The sequence below is a fragment of the Haplochromis burtoni genome, unplaced genomic scaffold (assembly GCF_018398535.1).
Source record: "Haplochromis burtoni strain Fernald_Lab_line unplaced genomic scaffold, NCSU_Asbu1 Contig_7, whole genome shotgun sequence".
NCBI lineage: Eukaryota > Metazoa > Chordata > Actinopteri > Cichliformes > Cichlidae > Haplochromis > Haplochromis burtoni.
In genome coordinates this window covers 3,677,446-3,700,283 of record NW_024582368.1, presented here as the reverse complement: position 1 = coordinate 3,700,283, position 22,838 = coordinate 3,677,446, and the positions used below count along the sequence as shown (strand labels likewise).

The window sequence follows — 22,838 nt, the reverse complement described above, 5'->3', positions numbered from 1 at the left end:
ATAGATAGATAGATAGATAGATAGATAGATAGATAGATAGATAGATAGATAGATAGATAGATAGATAGATAGATAGATAGATAGATAGATAGATAGATCAAAGTATTTCCTCTGGTAGCGTTCTATTTCCTCTGGTAGCGTTCCACAAACTTTCAGAATCAATGCCAAGGAGTACTGCAGTTGTTCTGGTGGCAGGTGTTGACCCAACACCTTATAAGAACATTTACTTTTATGCTATATCTGTATAAATATCTCTATAGACAAATATATAGATATGTCTGTACCTGTATAGATAGTTAAATATAGATATATAGGTGTACTGAGAAAGAGAGTGAGGGAGTGAGAGAGTCTTCCTAACCTCCAGGCCTCTGCTCTGCTTCTTCCCGTGGGACTCTGCGTGAGTGATGAGACGATGTGTAGCTTGGGAGAAGGTTTTGGTGGGATTTGGCCCAGGTCTTCGAGGGTACATCGTTTTTATTCTCTTGCCACCTCCTGGACAATGTGCAGCTGCAAAAACCAAATATAAACTATGGGGAAAATACATATATATATATAATAAAACTTCAAGTCAGTGCAAGTGATGAGTTGGCTTCAAAAACACACGCTATGATAGCTGAATAAAAACAAGCTTTAGACTATGCTTTTTCATATCTGCTTATTGGCATTTATCCACTGAACTGTGTATATATATCACCATATGTATTTAATTTAAAAAAAATACATCATCTACGGCAGTTTTTTCTGTATGCACTACATCACACTGCAGACAATCTATTTAAAAAATAAATACACAGCATATTTTTTTGTTGATTCTGTGTAAAATAGCTAAAACATTATTTTGTAGCTTGAAAAAATCACACTGAGTATTTGAAATAATATCAAATTAACCTAATATACTTTGAACCATTATCTAAGTTACCTTTGTTTGGTCATAGAAATCTGAAATTGCATGTGGAGAATTACCAGTTTTAGCCAATAAAACTAATTTTAAAAGCTCACTTACATTGTTGTGAAATTCTCTCATAGATTTAAATTCTGGATTCTTTGAGTGGCAGGCTTCTTTCTAATAACACTGGCTTGCATTTGTTTTCACTGGACTTGTCAGACTCTTTTTACCTTTATCTTCGTGAAGAAATATAACAATAGAAAAGGATACAGACTAAAATAAAGACTGAAAACTATATAGTGGATGCGAAGTAAACGGAATTTTCTCGGTTTTGCCGCTAGATGTCACCGATTGACCATCCAATACAGGCTGAGGTGCTACATGTTGTCACTATAGTTCAAAGTGACGCTTTACTCAAAATCACACTTTGCATGTAAAATATGAAAAATGAAATAAAAAATTTAAATGTCAAAAAACGTTTAACATGCAAACAAAATGTGTTTAACTCTTATTCATGGGCTGCTATGCAAATCATTTTAATTAAACATATTTGCTCTGTGGATATATGCCTGAAAAAAATGTAGATTTTCTTAGTTGTTTTTGCATGTGTAGCTGTTTATTTCAGTCACAGAGAAAATAACCAGGCGGGGATGTGTAAATTGTATTTGTCCTGCTTATTAGTGGGCAGCTAAATAGGATTTAAACTCCTCAATAACCATATATGTAAAACATGCAATTCATCGAAACAAAGCTGGGTGGATATAAAATCCAGTGAAAATGCACATTTACTGATATGATGCTCAGGAGGATGGATGGAGTCAGGATGTGGCATGTGTGCATGACGTCATTTCTCCATGTACTGTGCGCCATTTTGGAAGAAAAAAAATCACGGATAATTTCCGTGGTCTTGACAGATCTGGACCCGAGTCTTCACACTGATTGTGGATGCTATCTATCTCTCCGAGCGCGCCGCACTGGTTGATAAGGCATTGGAAGCTGTGTACAACAAGAGCTGCTAAATGAAGCAATGGCGGGTAAGCTACTTTTTAAAGGAAGGGAAAAGGATCCACCTCACTTGGTGTGTGTGATGGCCTGAATCTGCAACTTGGCTAACCAGCGTTAGCGCTGGCAAGCTAAGTTGCTAGTTGTCAAACTGTGTCACTGTCAGGTCATTATTACCGCCCGATGAAGGGCGAGCCGGAATCACACTAACCCTGGTTTCTTTTTGCAGGAGTTGCAGGAGGAAATGATTTTCAGTGGTGTTTCTCTCAAGTAAAAGGAGCGATAGATGAAGATGTTGCGGAAGGTATGTGGCTAACGTTAGCTCGGCGGCTAGGCTACAGTGGTGGGCAGCTAGCTAGGTGGTCTGATGATGGTTCTCTGTGGGATTCGCTTGAGGTGCACGAGAGCTGACGGCGGATGGACGCGCGTGCTTTTTTGCAAGACTGCTCTCGTGATTAGTGTAGACCTGTTTGTGGATCAGTTGCACAAACGCCCTTTCCTTGTAGATTGCTGTGTGTCGCTAGCTCGCTATGAGCTAGCTGGTGGCTAAACTATTAAAGGGGGAGCGACCGTGCCCGTGACGTCAATGTGCTGCGTCCATAAATTGTCGAGTGACATCATGCTTGTTTTCATTCATACCTTAGTGGGTGTACGTGATATTATGTGGTTATCGGTATTTTACATTTTCTATAAGAACAGTGGGATCAGACTTAGCCTGCAGCCCATCACAGTAGCATTCTAGCTGCCATCCCAACTACAGTGCGGAAGCTGAGCTGTGAGGTCTGATTCACACCGATTTGTGTCTTTTCAGCTGACATAATCTCAACAGTTGAGTTCAACTATTCTGGAGAGCTACTGGCAACTGGAGACAAGGGAGGCAGAGTAGTGATATTTCAGCATGAACAAGAGGTAAGGATCACACAGCAGTAACACCATTCCAGAAGTGAAGCCCTAAGCTGTTGTTGTATATAGATATTAAATATTCTCTGAGCAGTATTTGCATATTAATGATCATAAAACTGACCTTACAGCCCATTGTTAGTCAGTGGCACCAGTTTAGATCATCATGCAAATGTAGTGTTTGTAAGGTTGGGGAAACCTGCACTCAGCTAAGACTGAGGAAGTCATTTGGATGAATGCCTCCCACTGAAAACGCAACATCCAAATGAGCAGAATGAGCTCTCTGGGATACACTACATATAAAAGACCAAGTTTATTGTATCCATTTCAACAATACAATTTCTATGAATTTGTCTTGTTATGCTCACATTTACCATAAGATGCATTCATCATCGTACAGCACAGAACAATGTAATGTGGAATAAAACTACATGTAAGAACTGAAGGCTGCATGCATATTTTAGGAAGTAAACAGTTGGCAGAAACACTGGCTAGGAACAAAGTGTGAGTGGTATTCAAACTGGATATTTTATTTATTTTGGTTTTAAGGTTAAATATTAAGGTACTAGACTATCATGGGAAGGTGTTATCTTAGTTTTTCTCAGTTTAATCATATATTTATTCAATTCAATTCAATAAAATTGAATTGATTTTATTGATCCTGAAGGTTGACCCCGAAGGAAATTGGGCTAAGGCTGCCGACCTTTGCCAGCGCCGTCTTACCCTTCTGACCATACATACATTACACAAACATCACATGGGGAAGATAGGCCAGAGAGGTATAACAATGGAAAATGCACAACACGAGGAAAGATAAGGAGAAAAAAATAACTCCCCCCCGACTGAGCTCCAACAGGGAGATCAGTTTGAGAACAGAAAAAAAACACCTCTGCACATAGCACATGAAAAAACTCTTAATACACCAAAGAAACACATGACAAGCAACAGGGGTGGGTAAAGGGTGAGAGACAGCCAATGTAGACAATGCATCCGGGTCTGCAGCATAAGCGCTGGTCTCCTTGATCCACCGTCAGCATCGGAGGGGAAAAAGCGTCGAAGGCGTTTGGATGGGGAGGGGGGGATGAGTGTACATTTATGGAAAATATGGTAAAGTTACAATGAAAATGTGCTATTAAACATTGTTTAGGGCATTTCAAAAAGCACAATGCCATGATCATAGTGTTTTACATCAGTACTCCATAATGGAACTGTTGTGAAAAATCTACATGTGGCTCCACAGTATAGTAGTTCTTACATGTACTTGGTCTATGGGTTTTTGGGGTTGTCTCAGGAAGACCAACTAATGTCTACTATGCAGAATCAAATATAAGGAGTTACCCACTTGGGCACCCCACTTGTAAATAACTGAGTGGCCGAAAATGTATTTTTTGTTTATTTATTTTGCTTGTTGTTGATTGCGCTATTTTCTGTAATGAGCTTTCTTTTACATATTTATGCAAAAATATGAACAGGTAATGATGAAATCTTGTTTGTTTTTGTTTTTTTGCTGTTGTTTTGGGTTTTTTTTAATGCCAGAAACAATACCATGATTACAATGTTGTTTTTGTTGCCTTTTCCCCCTCAGTCTAAGAATCGTCCACACCTGCGTGGGGAGTACAACGTCTATAGCACTTTTCAGAGTCACGAGCCAGAATTTGATTATTTGAAAAGTTTAGAAATCGAGGAAAAAATTAATAAAATAAGATGGCTACCACAACAAAATGCTGCTCACTTTCTACTTTCAACAAACGGTAAGAGCTTTTTTTTCTGTTTTTCTTATTTGTTGATAATGAAGCACTATGTTCCCTCTCCTAAAGCCTTTCCTTTTCCCCCCCAGATAAAACTATCAAATTGTGGAAAATTAGTGAAAGAGATAAACGAGCAGAAGGTTACAATCTGAAAGACGAAGACGGACGACTCAGAGACCCCTTTAGAATCACCTCTTTACGGGTGTGTTTAGCCGTCCCTCAGACCTGCCTCATTCTGAGCATGACTCTATGTGATAACTTTTCTAAAATTGATTGTTGTACATTTCAGGTACCAGTACTGATGCCAATGGATCTCATGGTAGAAGCAAGCCCACGGAGGATCTTTGCAAATGCGCACACCTATCACATTAATTCCATTTCTGTAAATAGTGATCATGAAACTTACCTCTCTGCAGATGACCTAAGAATAAATCTATGGCACTTGGAAATCACAGACAGAAGTTTTAGTATCCTTTTTTTTTATATATATATCAGAAAGCTGATTTTTAGATGTGTCTTAAAGTTTTAATAGCATTGCATCAATGTAAAATATAAGACTGCTAGCTCCTTAACAGTGTGCTAACAGATATTGTAGACATCAAGCCCGCCAACATGGAGGAACTGACAGAAGTAATCACAGCTGCTGAGTGCCATCCACATCAATGCAATGTATTTGTGTACAGCAGTAGCAAAGGAACCATCCGCCTGTGTGACATGCGAGCGGCAGCGCTCTGTGATAGGCACTCAAAGTGTAAGTACTTCTACCGTATTGTAGTGAAGCCATCGGTCTGTCTGGAAAATAGAGAATTCGAAAGTGCAGCGATTTCTGAAATTAACCTTAGTCTGACAATTTGTCTAGTTTTTTTTGTTTTTTCAAAGATGCATCTGTTACCTGTTAATCTAATTTCTTTGTCGTGATCTGTAATTCAATTAAGAGCTCATAAAGATTTATACAAGAATTTGAGGATTTCCCCCTTTGCCCTTTCCCTTTATTTTCTAAGTCTTTGAGGAACCAGAGGATCCCAGCAGCCGATCCTTTTTTTCTGAGATCATCTCCTCCATCTCAGACGTGAAGTTCAGTCACAGCGGACGCTATATGATGACACGTGACTACCTCTCCGTCAAAGTTTGGGACCTCAACATGGAGAACAGGCCAGTGGAGACGTATCAGGTGCTTAAACATGCTTTTCTGGGGATTCAGTTTTAAATCACATTAACACTTGTGATCTTTTCTGGGACTTGGTTTTTATTTTTTTTAAAAGTCAACTTTGATTAAGGCTTGAAATAGTGCTTTTTCAGATATACGTCAGAATTTTACTCAGACTTCCTAAAGTCAGTAATAACCAAATAGGGATATGGTCTATCAAGAAATGACAGGCAAACTCCTAATGGAGGCTGATAGGTACCGGTTAGCCTCGCAACATGGATTAAATATGCATAAGGCTATGTTTTATGTAAGATAAAGATTTGAACAGTTCCCTTTACATTGTTTCATTTCAGGTCCATGAATATCTTCGCAGTAAGCTTTGCTCTTTGTATGAAAACGACTGCATCTTTGACAAGTTTGAGTGCTGCTGGAATGGCAGTGACAGGTATGTATCCTTCCTGCTGCAAAGGACAAGCATTTCACTCACTACTGTTTTTATAAATGTTGTTCCCGGCTTATAAGTTATATCAATCGGTGGTCAAACTTTTGGTGTTACTGCAACAAATTCAAACATTGAGTTTATTTTTTACTCTCTTCGGCAGTGCCATCATGACAGGCTCCTACAACAACTTCTTTCGAATGTTTGACCGGAACACCCGGCGGGACATCACACTGGAGGCATCCCGAGAGAGCAGCAAACCACGGGCCACACTTAAACCACGTAAAGTGTCCACCGGTGGCAAGAGGAAGAAGGACGAGATCAGCGTGGACAGCCTGGACTTCAACAAGAAGATCCTCCACACTGCCTGGCACCCCAAAGATAACGTGATAGCTGTGGCAGCCACCAACAACTTGTACATTTTCCAGGACAAAATCAACTAGAAGATTTGGGGCTCCAGAGGATAGGGCTTTTACCGTACCTGTGTAGTTAAGCCTACTACTTGTCTATCTGTATAAGAAGAAACAGCCTTGTTGTCCTCCTGGTGAAGAATTTGAAAGCACGTGTCTACTTTTTTTGCCACAGGAGGTTGATCCATAGGCCTGTTTTATTTTGAGTCTGAGCTTAGGTTGTTTTTGCCTTTGGCACCAGGGCAATCGACATGCCCCCCTGACCCAGAAAGCCCAGTTCGGGTCTAATTGACAGAACGGCACTCCCTAGAGGTCAAACTCTTGAACGTTGGTGTTTGTGTTGACATTTTAAGCCTTCATTTCACAATTTAACGACAGAACTCTTGGAAGTACTTAAAAATGACGTCTTGTCAAGGTTGTATCATCAATTCAAAGTTTTTGGGCCCTCTGAAGCACGGATGAATGGCCAATAAGCCTAACTGTAACATTCCCCCATTGGTCATGTATTCAGGCCACACAACTGGTGGAAAAGGCCATGAATTTGGAAAAGCGGACATGTTTCTCCCCCCAAACCCCACCCCCTTCTCTTATTTTACCCCAGTCAATACGGTGACATAATTTCACTGACTGTATCTACTCAAGTACACCTTGTCATCCACATAATAAAAGAAACTAAATCTACAGACGTGTTTTTAAATTTAGAAGTATGTATTAAAACATGTTTATTGCTTTGCATGTTTTTATGTTGTAGAGAGGTGGAAAAATCTCCAGTCACACCACTGTCTATTGAGCAGATCTCAAGAAAACCTTGTTAAGGAAATACCATTCGGGGCTACCAGTTTGAGAACCACTGTTGGAGACAACCTATAACGTGTTTGTGTCAAGAGATTCAAGTTCTAGTTTTTGCTCATGTTTAGGATGCAGGCTGGAAACTACACTGCACAAGATGGGGTCCAGGACAAAGGGAATCTGCAGCCTTAATACCTACTTCTATCAGTGACAGCTACAAGTTATGTCCCCCAATGTTTTACAAACCTCATGTGCATTATTTGTAAATCCTATTTTATAGTTATGTCCTCATATACTGCTGCTACACGTGGCTGTCTATGAAAACACCGAGGAGGAAATTGCACACCATACAGTTTGTGATAGAGTGCCTCCGGATCATGAGATAAGTAGGACATTAAGACAGGCCTCATACATGTGCCCTTACTCATTTATTAGGGATGTCACCCAAATTTGAACCGCATATTGCAAATGTGGATCTTATCTCTGTAGTTGTGAACGCAGAAATGAAGGTTGACTACACAAAATATACTGATGAATTAAAACAAACACATAATGCATTGTCTTTGTCCATTGATTCCTAACATGGTGGCAATGTATTCACTTGTTTATTATTTTGACCAAAGTTCAATAAAATTTTAATTGTGTTCATCTGCTGTTCGCCTGCTCTGCATCATTGTGAATTAAATCAACTGTAACACAGTTAAGGTCATGCATACGTTTCACACTTTTAATGTTTTTTGATGATGAACATGTGCCATTTCTATGCTGTTTGTTCTTTTTTGAAAATCACAATTTATCATTGCACAACTAAGCAATCAGTAACGAGTGCCATCAACTAATCTAAAGATTCCCCAAAACAAATAAAACAGTCAAGTTAAATTTCTTTGAGCCATCTGCCTCCTCTAAAAAACTGCTTGCATTATTTATTTATTTATTTTTTTTAAAAAAAAGTGATTTGAGTTCAATCAAAAGAAGAAAACACCACTGCTGTGTTCAGAGGTTTACACCCAAAAAACAGCAATAACTGATCCCTCAACTCTCCACACTGCTGTGGGAAATGTGGAACACTGAATTCAACAGGACCACGTCACATGGCTACTACATTTCCTTTGATCATTAGAAGGTCCCGTTTTCATGCCAAGATGGTTGCATGACGTTGATGTGGTAGTGCCAAGCGCCACGATCCTATTTAGGATGTGTTAGGCGCCTTCCAATATATATCCTACCAGGAAAGAAGAAAACAGAGAAATTAAGATGCTGCTTTAAAACATAAACACAACTAACTAGATGTATCTACTGAAATAGTTTTTTAACCGGGTAAAATGCAAACTCAGTGACCACCAAATTAGGTACAACTTTTCAGCCAATGGCAGCAACTCAAAGCATTAAGGCATGCATGCAGACATGGTCCAGATGACCTGCTGAATTTCAAATCGAGCAACAGAATGGAGAAGGTGACTCAAAGGAATTTGAACGTGGTATGGCTATTGGTGCCAGATAGACTGATCTAAATGATTCATATTCTGCTGATCAAGTAGGATTTTCCAACACAGCCATCTCTAGGGTTTACAGAAAACGGCCTGAAAAAGAGAAACTTGAACAGCAGTTCTCTGGTTGAATATGCCTTATTGATGCCAGGAGTATGGCCAAACTGGCTCAAGCTGATGGCGAGGCAACAGTAACTCAAATAGCAACTCATTACAAGCAAGGTATGCAGAAGCGCTGCCTCTCCAGCTAATTTGCATTTGCTCATCAAAACTGGACATTAAAATGAAATTGGAAAAACATTTGTTATAAAACAGAATTTGCTATAAACAACATGAAAGATCCACCCTGTAGTTTTCAGGCTGGTGGTGGTGGCAGTGTGATGGCATGGTGGATATTTTCTTGGCACACTTTGGGCCCCTTCATACCAGCGAAGCATCACTGATATGGACCAAAATCTCTGAAGAACATTTCCACCAATTTGTTTAAGGTGTACCTAATGAGGTGGCCAGTGAGTTTATGTGGTAGTTTTTCAATATAAAAGTCCAAAATAAGATGTGTTGAAATAATGCTCTATAGAATAATAACCACAGGCTCCTAAATAAAGACAATTATATTCTCTGTCATTCTGAAGTTGATATACTTCAGGGAGTATCTTACCTAAACCTATTAAATGTCAGACACTGAACAGGACTGCTGTTTATCCAGTCAGGCATTGTTCTAAACATCATTATGTTTGTTTTATTTTTACATATATTTCAGTGTTTTGTTGTGAGGACACTGTCGTTTTTCTACCCTGCAAATCCTGCAAATGTTAAGAGATTATTGATTGGTCATTATTTAATATACAAATACCATTTTTAAGTGCATGTAAAATCATCCCAATATTTATGTGAAAATAGAAAACATCAGGTCTAGTGGGTCAACAGTTTCTGCAGCAACTCAAGAGGTTCCCGTACAGTGTTTTTAGTTTTTGCATACTGCCTGAGTTAAAGATTAAATGATGCTGCTTACCCTAAGCCAACAGCGAGTATGTGGGAAATGATAAATGATGGAAGGAAAAGCTTCAGAAAGTCAGAAGAGAGAAAGCCTCCCTTTTTCATGACGCTGGTTTTCCTGATGCTGAGAGAGGTTGAGCGCTTAGGGTGCTTCAGCAGGAACTCCCTACAGAGCGACACATTAATTTTTCATTGTTCTGAATACATTAAAATCAAGTGAGTGCCAGTTTAATGTCACACCAGCACCTTTGCTCACACAGACATCATTCCAAATTCTATGAATCACAATTACAAATCATGGCATGTAATAATTATAGTTGGGGTAAAAGATTATCTCTAATTGTGATATGACTACTTACTTTGGTGGACTGTTCTCAGGTCGGCTAGACCAGTCCCAGATCCAGTCAGCATTTTTCTTCATCAGGTTCTCAACTTCCCGTATTCTCTCTTGGAAATCTTCATCTGACTAAAAGGGGGGAAAATTTTTTTTTAAATAATAATAATAAAATTATGTCACAATACATTTAGCTTTAACAAGGTTATGAATAATGCATAAACATAAACTATATATAAAGAAAACAGATTGTTTTCAACTTGTCTAAGCAGGAAAAGCCCGACTCAGCTGTTAAGTAAGGACCTCTTCAAGTGGAACGACCTTAATAATTAAGAATACTTTCCCTTGCCTGCTATAACATGTCCAAATTTCTGCTGTGAGAAAGGCTTAATGTACCTGTGAGCTATTCCCCTCTGAGCCTTTCCACAGAAGAAGCGGCGTCTGTGCTCTGCGTGGGCTGTTGTGAAGAAGAAGGAGAAGGAGAAGAAAACACATAAGGGAAACTCAGCTCACGACTTCTTCATATTACTCAACAAACAGAGGAAAAACATGAACTGCTCTTCCCCCTTCTGCCCACCCCCACCAACCTGTTGCACTGAGAGCTTCCTCTGGAGCTGCTCCTGCCTGATTCGTGCTGTGCTTCTAGCAACATTTTCTCCATGTCAGCTGCCAGGCTGGATGAGGGAATTTGCTCCTGGCTTCCTTGTTGACTGGCACTTTGGGAGCCATTCCCACTGAAATGCAGCTCAACCCAGGAACCTCAAATCAAATGCAAAGTCTTTAAACATGAATCCTGGTTATCCAGTACTACATCACAGGCCAATCTCGGCTAGGATAGGAATGCAGTCTCTGCGCGTAGAGGAACAATAAACAAATGAGGACTGTTTTTAGCTTGTAGGCATTTTCATCGTGGCAACACTGCAGATTAGCCTTAATAACTAACTAGAACCATGGCCTACCCTGTATAGCTGTGTCTACACGTCTTATAGGTATATAAATCAATGTGGAGTTGAGATTCAATCTCGCTATTTAGCCAAACACCCCTATCGACTGGCTTTTCACGTGGTCAGGCTAGGTGACGTTATTTACTCGTGGTGTTCAACTATCGTCTACCGCTAACAACAACACTGGCAAATATATATTTGGCGTAAATACTTCACCTTGCAGACTTTCGTCAGAGGAAGCGTCCACCGGTAGTGACATTGCAGCGGTATAATGCAGTCTCCGCAGGTTTAAAGGCCTATATATCAGCGAAATGGTGGCGAAATGCCTGCAACCAGCTGGAGCTCCAACTACCACAATAACAATGACGCAACATTGTGTTTATCTAAAATGTGATTGGCTCGGAAAGGAGAGCACGCGCGCCACGCTCTCCCTGCGTGTTGCTCATGCGCGTTCACGCCCGCATACAAGGACACGATTTATGACCCACCTCGATAAACACGTATCCGAGTTATTTGTGAAAATGTTATGCAAGCAGCGCTACAGAGAAAATGTGCTTATGTCAGCTGACTGTGTCTCACATTTTTGGTTTAACCTTCACTGCAGCAGTTATACACATCTGTCTGCAGAGGGCAGTCATAACTAGGATGACCAGATCCCCCCCCCCATCCCACAGCTTCAGACAATGTCCCACATTTTGACTTGTTCTGCAGGATATGCACTTTTCTAAAGTCTGGCTTTTACCCTTTGTATATGAAGTGAAGGCTTTTTTTATTATAGTCAGAAGAAGGTCATCTGGTATATTGCCATACTCAAAAGGGAAAATTACAAGTCACCAAAAAGTCACATGCTTTGCAGAAGGTGTTTCTACACCAATCTGCATTTTATAATTAGTCTACGGCTTTCTTCTATAGGGTGCCTTTTGTTTTGTCTCCCTTCCCTCACCCTCTACTGCTCGTGGCAGATGACTGCCCCTCCCTGAGCCGGTTCCTGCCAAATGGGAGTTTTTCCTTCCCACTGTCGCTAACCTGCTCGTAGGAGGTTGTCAGATTCTAACTTGAAAGTTACACAACTTCATAGTGTAAAACTCATAATCAATGATCTTTACTCTTGCATGACTATGTGTCAGTTCCATAGTCTAGAAACCTAATTAAATTAATGCTTACTCGTTTGTACAGTTTTTCTTTCAACCAAGAACTGAATAACAACATGCTGTTTGGGAACAGCTAGACATATATTATACTTTATTGTTCACAATTTCTTCAACCGGCTAGTCCAAATCTATAATCTCAAATTTGGGACTTGCAAATACAATTATGTTTGTGGACATGGAAATTAGTTTGGCTCATTATTCTTCCTAAATTGCATTACTGTGGGGGCTTATTATTATGGGTAGTGTACTGCTTCCTCGCAGGCAAAGGTTTACACAGTTTACCACATCATTTTAAAACACGGATAAAATACTTTGTTAAAAAATGTTACCAAACAGTTGATATCTTATGAGAAATGAAGTTTGCAAAAGCATGCAGTGAGTGGTGCTTCAGTTTGTGGTGCTCGCGATGTTCCACTTTTTATCTTTTTAACATTTAGCTCTACTAGATGTAGATGTCAGCTAAAAGTACAGAAAAATATCTCAAACCTCAAACTCAGTTCAAACATATTTCCAAATTAAAGTGCATAAATTGGATTTATCAGCTAATGTGTACAGACAGATATAAGGAATATTCACAAAAGAGCCGAGGAAGAAAGTCCCAATTTTGGGTATTCGATTAAACCAGAAATTTGTGTCTGGAAACCTATCACTAATCTGTGTAGATAATCTGCCATTTCTATCAGACGGACTGCTTTCCGGGTAGAAGAAAGCCAAATTCCTGTTTGCATTAACTAGACCGCAAATGTATTAATAAATTGTGGTATAAGAAAACCTTTCACTAGTGCATGAACAATAATACCTGGTGGCACAAAAACAGGGAACACATCGTTCCACTCAGGTTGCAAGCCAATAGACAGTCTCTACACAACTGTTTATTGTAGACTTACCTGTGAGATCCACTGTTGCCATCAAGGAGAGCAGCTATCAACACTGCAGGCCACAGACACTGTATTAGACTCTAAGGCTGTACAAGCCAAAGCAACGTTTTCAGAGACTAAAGAGACCTGAAAATGTGAGACACTGTACTTCATATATATAAATAAATAAATAAATAAATAAATAAATAAATAAGTGTTCATTTTTTTCTAATTTTGCCATGTAAAACAGTTTTCTGTAATCAATACTTTGCATTACAAACATTTATAAACATTAATAAAACTATTGCATCTAATATAGATAGCATATTATGTTATCCTTTAATTAAAAAACAACAACAACAACAACAAAACAGACAAGCTTTTTCATTGACTTAGCCATGCATGCTTTTTACAGACTGAAACTATAATTTTCTTTATCCATTCGTATCAGATTTGCACTTACAAATATCCCATTATAAATCTTAGGCTGTAGCCAAATACCTACATTACGCACAGCATTTAGCTAGCTACTTAGTTAGCATAAGAGTTCAGCTGCGTCTAACACCACTCTAACTGTTTTTGTTTGTTATTTTGTATATATATATTAAAAATTCCCAAACATACTTCAACACAATGCCTTACCTTTTCTGGAATCTAAGAGATACTTAGTGTACAGTCTAGATTTTTCCAAGCTTGAGAAATGAGAATGAAACTCATCTCAATATCCTCAGGAGTTACTCTGTGACCAGTAGACTAGCTCATTTGATTCCACGTCACATGGTATTAACAAATTACTGCAGTGGTAATAACTTACTACAAACGTGTTGTTATGCAGCAGTCAAAGTAAAGCAATGATGTTCTTTTTAGACAGATTAAAGCAGCTCTTCATAACTGGACGAGGCATGGACCACTCCAACATCCTGTTGAAGAGATTCATTATTTTTCATATAAATGTTACATTTTGAAAAAAGCATCTGGAAAAACATTTCAGCTAATTGGAATTAAATTTTGCTTTATTCTTTCTTTATCTTTAAAATATTTTTAGTAAATGACATTAATATTTAACTGGATTTAACTTGGACCTAATCTTCAAATATTAAGTGAGATTCTTGGCAATTATTTTTATTGTCTGATATTGCCTTCATTCTGTCTGCATGTTGTCATGTTTTTATTTCACAATTAGATACTGTAATTTACACTAAATTACTTACTTAGACTAAACAATTAGGTGCACCCGCTCAATGGCTCTTTATCTAGGTAGCAAATCAAGCAACTCTTAAACTTAAACCAAGCATCAGGATGGGGAAGAAGGGTGATTTAAGTGACACTGAACAGAGAATATTGCAAGACGGCTGAGCTGAGTGTTTCAGAAACAGGTTGATCTCCTGGGATTTTCCAACACAACCATCTCTAAGGGTCACAGAGAATTGTCTGAAAGACAAAATTCCCAGTGAGCTTTAGTTTTCTGAGTGAAAATGCCTTGTCAGTGACACCAAAGAATATCTGCGTATTGTTTGTGACAATGTCCATCACTTTATGACCACAGTGCATTCATTTTCTAATGACTGCTTCCAACAGGATAATGCATCATGTCACAATGCTCATATCATCTTAGACTGGTTTCCTGAACATGACAATTTGTTTACACTGCTCAAATGGCCTCCACTGTCACCAGATCTCCAAAAGAGTAGCTTTAGGATGTGGCGGAAATTATGTGGGAAATTTGTAGCATGGATGTCCAGTTAGCAAATTTGTAGCAACTGCCCAATGCTCTAATTTCAAAATTAACTCAAATATTCTGAGGAATCTTTACAACACCTTGCTGAATCTGTGCCACAATGATTTAAGGCAAAAAGGGGGTCCAGTCAAGTACTGGTAAGGTGTAAGTAATAAAGTGGCCAGTTTGCTTCGTCGTCTTAGAGCCTTTTAAAAAGAGATGAGGTAGAGACTGAGACTTTGCCTATAAAGCCACATATCTATCCACCTTGTTATGCCAGTGTATTGGTGTATGGTAACTGGAAGCATATTCAGAGATTAATTGTTGGGTGTCTGAGTGATGAGGACAGAAATTATTGCAAGCTTGATCGGGAGTTGGTGTTTGCATAGTTCACTTATATGTTTGTGGGTGTGTTTGATGACATCATCCGGGAGCATATGATGGTGCTGGCGGAGGACAAGGATTGAATACAATCAATACTACAGACAGGACAAGATGCCTCAGGAAGAATTATGATATCCGGAGTAGGAAATTTGCAAGAGCTACACTCGGTATCAATGAAGGTGTGCTGCAGACGGTGATGGCACTTTCCCAGCGGGCAGAGCAGCTTGACTTGACAAAAAGAATCAAACTTGTTTTCAGACTCAGACTTTTATTAAATTATTTCTCATTTATGAGGTCACAAATTTGTCAGAATAATAGGACCTAAAAAGCTCACTCTTTCACCTTTTCCATCAATTTGCCCTTCTTATCCTCTCTCACACACACGTACTCATACCCAAAGAGTTCCTTCAGAGTGTACTTTCAAGCACATGTTGTTCATAAAATAAAATAAGTTGCTCTTTATTATCCAAGAAAGACAAAGAGTTGACCCAAAAATGTGACTCATTTACAAACTGCTGTATAACTACAGTTCTACTCATCATATTGTGTTGGCAGTAAGTGTTCACCTATACTCTGCTTTTAGCATTTATGCAGAGATAAATGCTAACATAGGGGCCACTTCTTGAGCCTGGTTCTATTGAAGGTTTCGTCCTTTTAAAGAGCACTTCCCACTGTCGCCAAATCATTTGCTCATAGGGGGTCACATGATTGTTGGGGTTTTCTCTGTTTTCTTTGTGTTGTTGTAAAATATAAATGACCTTGAGATAACTGTTGTTGTTTTTTGGCACAGTATAAATAAAACTGAATTGAATTGAATAGATAAATGCTAAAAGCAGGACTGCTTTCATATTTCTCATTCAAGTAGCACTTGCATAAGGTATCTTTTGTGTAACTACAATCTAACCATCAGGTACTGCGAAATAAACTCACGTTAACTGAATTTGCTGATGGTTTTGATGAATAATTAAGCAGGAATTTTCTGCTGCAGCTCAATACAAACAGGAGGTAAATATGATTAAAGTAAAGCATGAATTAGTAAAGACTGTGCTGGTCGACCCAAAGAATGAACTTTGATTTGTTGCCATATTTGAAATATTTATTCAACTTCACATTATCCATGCACTTTGGCTGTCTTTATTCCTCGTTGAGGTCCTCTTTTCCCTGGGGTTTTCTTCTGGAGATCAAAAATAGTCTCTAATTACACCAGTCTTGGAAAACAGAAAACACTGGGCTGCAAAGCTATTGCAGAAACGTCCATATTTTTGATCTTCCTCCTACTATGTTGGGTTATCATTTTATAATTTCTCGCAAAGAAAAATGCAGCCATCTTCTGCATAATTAGACAGCTAGAAATATTATGCTTAAAAATATTAAACACATTCAGAAAACTAGGGACTGAAATATTTATTTTGGATGCAATGTGAGCACAGTGAGATCATGAGGCAAATTAAACAGGAGGCTCCTGCTGCTTACATCCCAGAGAATCTAATTTGATTGTCTTGCATCCTTATCAATTCAGGGGGGAGGAAGTATTATATGCCCCAGTGTGCATGATGCATTGTGCTCAAACCATAATGAATGACCCAACATTCAATTAAAAACACTCTATTCATCACCAGCTATGATTTAAACTTGTTAGTGTGACCTTGATGTTTCTCTGACTCTGTGCAATCCTGCCTTGGCAGTCCTTGTTTATCCAAGATGCACACTTTTCTCAGTGCTCTTTAATTGTCTCTAAGTTAGACCCCTTTGAGATACATGGCCAGCAGCTTTAAAGAGCACTTATTGAGTTGTAAGTGGGGAGAAATTAGAATAAAATGATGGAAGCTGAGCAGGGAGCTGCGTGAAAGTTGTAAGAACTTTCGCCAGAAGCAGCTTATAAAGGATGTCAGATGCATAAATCGCGGTGCTCTGTGGCCTGTAGAGAGGGAAATAAATCATTCTCTCTGCAGACCGTGCAAGTGGTCTTCTGTGTGCATACACTGAGATTAGCTAATGTAAGTGCTTATTTATCTAACCAACCGTCAGTCCCACAGCACATTGAAAAAACATCCAGCTATATTTGACGCAGTCAACATTTGTCTGTATTTTTGTGATTTACATATAACTCTTGTTATACTTCACGACTTCTACTTTTGCATTAATCTTTTGGCCTAGTAATGTTATGGGCCTCTTGGCATTTAATTTCTCTGTTGCTTGGTGAGTTTGTTAAAAATGTAATTTATGCATCCTGCTGCTCAAGCATAGCAGCAGAATTGTTATTTTAATTAAAGGATGAATTCAGACGGCAATCACTGCAGTTTCATCGTTCAAACCATACTGATGTGCAGCAGTAGAAATATTTGTTTTGAATACTTTATAGTACTAAATAGTTTTTTATGTTTATTTGTAATACTAATACAAGCAGATACCTGTCAAAATGTTTCAAAAGATAATCTATTCTTATTAGGGCTGTTATAGCAGACCCTTTAGAAATTCTGATTTATATCGAATAAACCCTCATTACCACAAAGCTTCCATTACAGTGTGTTTTTTTTTTAATTCCTTTTGACAAATTGTTCGTGGGAACATTCGACAGTCAGGTCGATAGTTTGCCATTCCTAATGGATGCTGTATTTTAAGACTCTGAGACATGGCTGAACCCACACATGTGTACCACAGGAATCTCAAAACACCAGAGTCCCAAAGAACAAGCCATGGGAATCACTCTGTTGTATGAGAGGTGGCTGGGGGTGGAAATGTTTGCTAAGTTAAAACAATTATGGATGGTTTATTTACTTTATGTCAGGTTCACAGGCTGATAGTGGCTTGGAATTAGAACTATAAATAAAGGTTTTACTGTTCTGAAAAGTGTGGTTAAATAGCGACAAGACAATGAATGGTGATAACACACCAAGTAGGATAACAACGCGTTGATAAGCATGTGTGGATATTAACTTCACAGTGTTTGCAGGAGCCAATCATATTTCTATTGCTCCATGACTTGTGTTTGACTCAGGGGAAGGATTTAATGATATCCTGATATGAAGGACTATAATTCACAATGAACTGAATTAGATATTGTTTTGCCACCCGTACCTCCAAGGCATCATTTTCTCTTCATATAATTGTCTTGTTCATGCATTTGTTGTTTGAGAATAGTTGGTGCTGTGGGGATAGCGTCCTTTGGGTGCAACTTGTTATTATGACTTCCTGCTATTGATTGCACTATACAAAGTATGCATTTTTTTATTGGCAATATTGTAGCATTTACAGTTATCTACATTTCTTAAATGTGTTTATGTTTTTAATTCAATTGGCATAGACAGAGAAGCTTATGTGCATCGATGTGGCATTCCTTCAGCCTGGTGTGAGCGCATCACTAAGGTTCAAACATAATACTTATATGCTTATTTAGACTCCTTTGACATTCTTGTGGATTTACAGTAATGTATAATTATCACTAGTAATCATTTTCTTCAGCTACTCCATGAACAGTCACGTTGATGAAGCCGTGGCATGTTTATTGTGGTAACGTCTAAGCCAAATGTCTGCCTTTGTATTACCAACATGGACAATTTTGCATATGTTGAGCAGACTCTGTTGCAATATGCTTCTGCTGTCTTCTACAAGCTATTAACTTTGAAGCTAAAAACAAACACAGGATATCAGTTTAAATACTGTATACCAGCAGACACATGTAGAAAATGTGCATCATCAACATTGATACAACTTCACAATATCAAAGCTTTAACTCACAGGTTGTCCAAATATAATACGAGCTGTGTAGCAAATGCACATCATGGATTTAAGTATGATTTAATATCGCAAAAACTAACACTTAGTATCAATAAGACATTAATATATAACAGAAAAAATGCCCTTTTCTTTTTTCAAATATTCAATATTGTCTAATATTTTCAAAGGTTACAATAACAGATAAATGTATGACCAAATGCCCTTTATTGTTCGAAATGAATGCATAAAAGTATTTATTACACTCTTCTGTCCCTTTTACAAAGGATCTTTTTAAAGGATTTCCTGAAGTCATTATTGAATACAGTGTATATGACGGGGTTTAGTGAGCTATTGCAGTAACCTAACCAGAAGAACATTTTGAACAGGGTCTCTGGCACACAGCACTTGTCACACACAGCGGTGAGCGTGTACGTGAAAAAAAAGGGGAACCAGCAGAGAACAAACACTCCCATGACTACAGCCAGAACAAATGTAAAGCGCCTCTCTCTGTACTGCCTTCCTTTCCACCTTCTCCCTCTCTCGCGGGACTCCGGCTGTGGTTTTGAAGCGCTTTCTCCGGGATTCACCTGAGTCACTTTTGCTGTTTTCATAGCCTTCTTCTTTGTAAGTGAACATAGGATTGTTTCATTCCCATCGGAAGAGGAGGGTTCTTCCTCCACATCAAGCTCATTAGCCTCTTTACCGTCTTCTCCTCTCACCTCCCTCTGTTCTCTGTCTTTTCTCTCCAGCGTGTCCAAACCGAACTTTGGGTCTTCTGAGTTCCCATTGTGTCTTTGCCTTTCTCCAGGTGGGGCTCTTGTTCTTTTCTTGGCAATCTGGTAGATTCTAACATACACCGTAATCATAATGACACAGGGTACAAAGAAGGAGGCACAACTGGAGAATATGATGTACCATTTCTCACCATTAATGTCACATTCAAGACTGTCTGTTTTGTCCTTTTTCGCTGTGATAAGCGGAGGAAATGAAATGAGAGCTGCCAGTATCCAAACTAAGCAGACTTTGCCTTTAATCCTGAGTGGTGTCCTTCTCAGGTTATACTCAATGGCTTGTGTGACAGACCAGTATCTGTCCAGGCTTATTGCACACAGATGAACAATGGATGATGTGCAGAAAAGAACATCCAAAGCCAGGTAGATTCCACACCATACCTTCCCAAAGAACCAATAACCCATCAGTTCATTCGCTAAAGAGAATGGCATCACTAAAGTGGCAACCAGGATGTCTGCACATGCTAGAGAGACTAAAAATAAGTTCTGAGGTGCTCTCAGGACACGGCTTGTCATCACAGCAATTACTACCATGACATTACCAAACAGTGTTAGCAGGATAAGGATACCCACCAGGATTGTTAGAGGCACAGAGGTCTGCACAGTATAAGGGTTCCTCCCAGGCAAAGTCACATTTCCACTGTTGAAGATAAAACAACCCATCAGAGTGAGCTGTGGTGTCGATGGTATGGTCTGAACGGGGCTCTGTCAGGAGGCTTGGAAGCTGTGCTCCAGCAGTCTATTAATTGCATCCATTCAAGAACACGGCACAGAGTTGAGGCTTTTCATTTTGTTCACTGGAAGAGTTTCCTTCAAAGATATCTATTCTTCTTTTCTCTTTGTCAATTATAAAATAGAGACCAAAAAAAGCAAGGATTGGGTTTTTTTTTTTAATATAAACTAAAAAGACAAACAAGCAGTAAAAGAAATAAAGGGAACCTATTTATTCCCTGTTTTTCACATAAGATAGTTTTAAGAGTACTAAAAAAAAATCTTTATCCACTAACCTTCAAGAATAAAAGCTTCTGCTAAATCCCCTGGAAGGTTTTGCAAAAGAGACTTATATTGCAGGCAGATCTTTTCGTCTAGTGCAGCTGAAGAGGAGCACATCTTTTATATACGGTAGGCTTATCTGACGCTGGGGATCTGTGATGCTGGAATGGGTGGGGCTCATCTCACACTGGACATTTAACAAGAGATTGGGGGTTGTTCTAAGACCATGAAACCACTGGCTGATCGTGACAATAATAATATTGTTGATTTATAGAAACAATATATGTAGTCTATTAAATTAAATTAGAATGGATTATAAGTACACACTGGGTTTTTCATTTCTGTTCCATGAACAGATGGTGAGATGTTTTAAAGGAAAAATATCTGGATTGTTAGAGACGATTAAAGCTGCTTATAGAATCTTTTTTTTTCCTTTTTCAAATATATAATGACAAGATATCAAAATCAGAGTGAATGAGCTGAGGAAAAAAGCTTAAATGCTTAACCTTTTGTAACTTTCTTCTAATAGCACTACATTTTCAAGCCCAGTCTAATAAATTATTAAACCTATGTGTACCAGGTAGGATACACTGATGTGATGATTATGTTCAGGTTTTACCCACTACCTGTATGCACTACTTTACTAAGTCACAAGCATGCTCACCAAGCTGCATTACTTGTTTCACTTTTAGTTTGCTATGTTTTTCGAAAACAAAAGTGCACACAAACCGAAGGTAATTCATGGCATTAGATTGGATTAAACAGCTTCAATACTTAAATGTCAAAAAGCAGGTTTGTCAGCTAAATTCTTTATCCTGTGATATGGCGTGGTGCAAAAGTCTTGAGCCATCACTCACTTCCTGATGTTTTGCTTGGGAAATAGATGCAGACATTTAATGAAACATGTAGCTATAAATGAAAATAAAACATTAAAGGAAAAACAGATAAATTAAAGAGCATGAAAATCAATATTTGGGATGACCACTTTTGCTCTTCAACACAAAATAAACTTTCTTCCAATTTTCTTCTTTAAGCAGTCTTCAAGATTAGCTCTTCAGGCTTTCAGGAAGACATTTAAAATGTGTTTGAATGTTGAGGGGTGTTGTGGAAGTTTTCCGTTTAAATAAAGCCTGCAGACAAGCGGTGAGCAGTAGCTAACATTCTTTAATCAACACAAAGAATAGAAAACCAAGCTTGGTGGAGAGCCTGCATCATCGCGGGGCAGACGGTCAGCAGCCTAGCATGGCTCTCTCCTTCTTCAGGAACAAAAGGCAGTACACAGCTGTTTCACACCTTAAGGTTCACACTCCCTTGCTACCTCCCACAGTCCACAGGGGACAAAAGACTCTTCCCGTGGAGTTGTCTGCTTCCCCCAACTTCCTTACCAGACCCCCACCCCCTGTCTAACTGCACGAATGTGAGACATGCTAAATTTCAGTGGCACCAAGGCATTATACAATAAAAATAATGTGATTAATACATAAATAAAAGAAATTCGTATACAATCCCACCCTTTGATTCTTAAATCAAACCTTAAGAATCACATTAATAACAGAATTTCTTTCCTGACATTCTGTATATCACATTAACATTATTGTACACTTAAAGGAGTTTCACACTGTGTATTCTCACTTCACTGTTCTCTCACCACCCTTTGGTCATCTTTAATCATCCTCACAATCTAAGCTCTCACATGCAAATGGCAACAACAATGATACAGAGGAAAGGCCCTCTCCAGAATATCAAAGTATGCATGGCAGAGTGAAACAGCATTTTGTTGTCAGTCATTCCCCAGTCACGGTCATGGCTCCTGCTGTCTGTGCCATTTACAGAGTCCTAATTCCAACCCTGAGCTTCCTCTGCGCATCTGTATGCACACTTTCTCACAGTGACCTCTGCATTGCAAGCAATACAAGGTCATGAATAACACACTGCTGATAAATTCACAAAGACACGGAAAGTGGCATTTAAAAGGTTAAGTCGGCATGGCCCAGAGTTCCTAGGATTTACCAAGGATGTTGCTGTCACAGTTCTGCTCCTGTGAAAAAGAAACATACATACAGTGGGGCAAAAAAGTATTTAGTCAGCCACCGATTGTGCAAGTTCCCCCACTTAAAATGATGACAGAGGTCAGTAATTTGCACCA

The 22,838-nt window shown here is 38.8% G+C and overlaps 3 protein-coding genes across 3 annotated transcripts; 1 reads left to right on the top strand and 2 right to left on the bottom strand.

The window, feature by feature from the left end:
* The first annotated feature begins 1,733 nt into the window (after nt 1–1,733).
* On the top strand, nt 1,734–7,966 carry ppp2r2d (protein phosphatase 2, regulatory subunit B, delta). Its single transcript, XM_005914150.3, has 10 exons — nt 1,734–1,920; nt 2,118–2,192; nt 2,700–2,797; nt 4,374–4,539; nt 4,626–4,738; nt 4,826–5,003; nt 5,123–5,287; nt 5,538–5,707; nt 6,037–6,128; nt 6,286–7,966. Exons 1-10 carry the CDS (start codon nt 1,914–1,916, stop codon nt 6,563–6,565), a joined length of 1,344 nt encoding a protein of 447 aa, XP_005914212.1. The 5' UTR covers nt 1,734–1,913; the 3' UTR covers nt 6,566–7,966.
* A 55-nt stretch (nt 7,967–8,021) lies between these two features.
* On the bottom strand, nt 8,022–11,542 carry bnip4 (BCL2 interacting protein 4). Its single transcript, XM_005914151.1, has 6 exons — nt 11,299–11,542; nt 10,726–10,897; nt 10,535–10,595; nt 10,164–10,270; nt 9,821–9,970; nt 8,022–8,543 (listed from the first exon to the last, which is right to left on the bottom strand). The coding sequence occupies exons 1-6, from the start codon at nt 11,339–11,341 to the stop codon at nt 8,507–8,509; spliced, it is 570 nt and encodes a 189-aa protein (XP_005914213.1). The 5' UTR covers nt 11,342–11,542; the 3' UTR covers nt 8,022–8,506.
* Nucleotides 11,543–12,583: 1,041 nt separating this feature from the next.
* Nucleotides 12,584–20,798, bottom strand: LOC102304509 (alpha-2A adrenergic receptor-like). The gene is made up of 2 exons (XM_042225264.1): nt 13,733–20,798; nt 12,584–13,163 (listed from the first exon to the last, which is right to left on the bottom strand). The coding sequence occupies exon 1, from the start codon at nt 20,360–20,362 to the stop codon at nt 19,166–19,168; it is 1,197 nt and encodes a 398-aa protein (XP_042081198.1). The 5' UTR covers nt 20,363–20,798; the 3' UTR covers nt 12,584–13,163; nt 13,733–19,165.
* Between the last annotated feature and the right edge of the window lie 2,040 nt (nt 20,799–22,838).

Bases quoted from the DNA above. Each gene is read 5' to 3' on its own strand.
- LOC102304509 (XM_042225264.1), bottom strand. From the start codon at position 20,362: ATGGGTTGTTTTATCTTCAACAGTGGAAATGTGACTTTGCCTGGGAGG.
- bnip4 (XM_005914151.1), bottom strand. From the start codon at position 11,341: ATGTCACTACCGGTGGACGCTTCCTCTGACGAAAGTCTGCAAG. The intron at 10,596-10,725 runs GTTGGTGGGGGT...TCTTCACAACAG, and splicing joins GGAAGCTCTCAGTGCAACAG to CCCACGCAGAGCACAGACGC. The intron at 8,544-9,820 runs GTAAGCAGCATC...CTTTCCTGGTAG, and splicing joins ATACTCGCTGTTGGCTTAGG to GATATATATTGGAAGGCGCC.
- ppp2r2d (XM_005914150.3), top strand. The intron at 2,798-4,373 runs GTAAGGATCACA...TTTCCCCCTCAG, and splicing joins TATTTCAGCATGAACAAGAG to TCTAAGAATCGTCCACACCT. The intron at 4,540-4,625 runs GTAAGAGCTTTT...TTTCCCCCCCAG, and splicing joins CTTTCTACTTTCAACAAACG to ATAAAACTATCAAATTGTGG.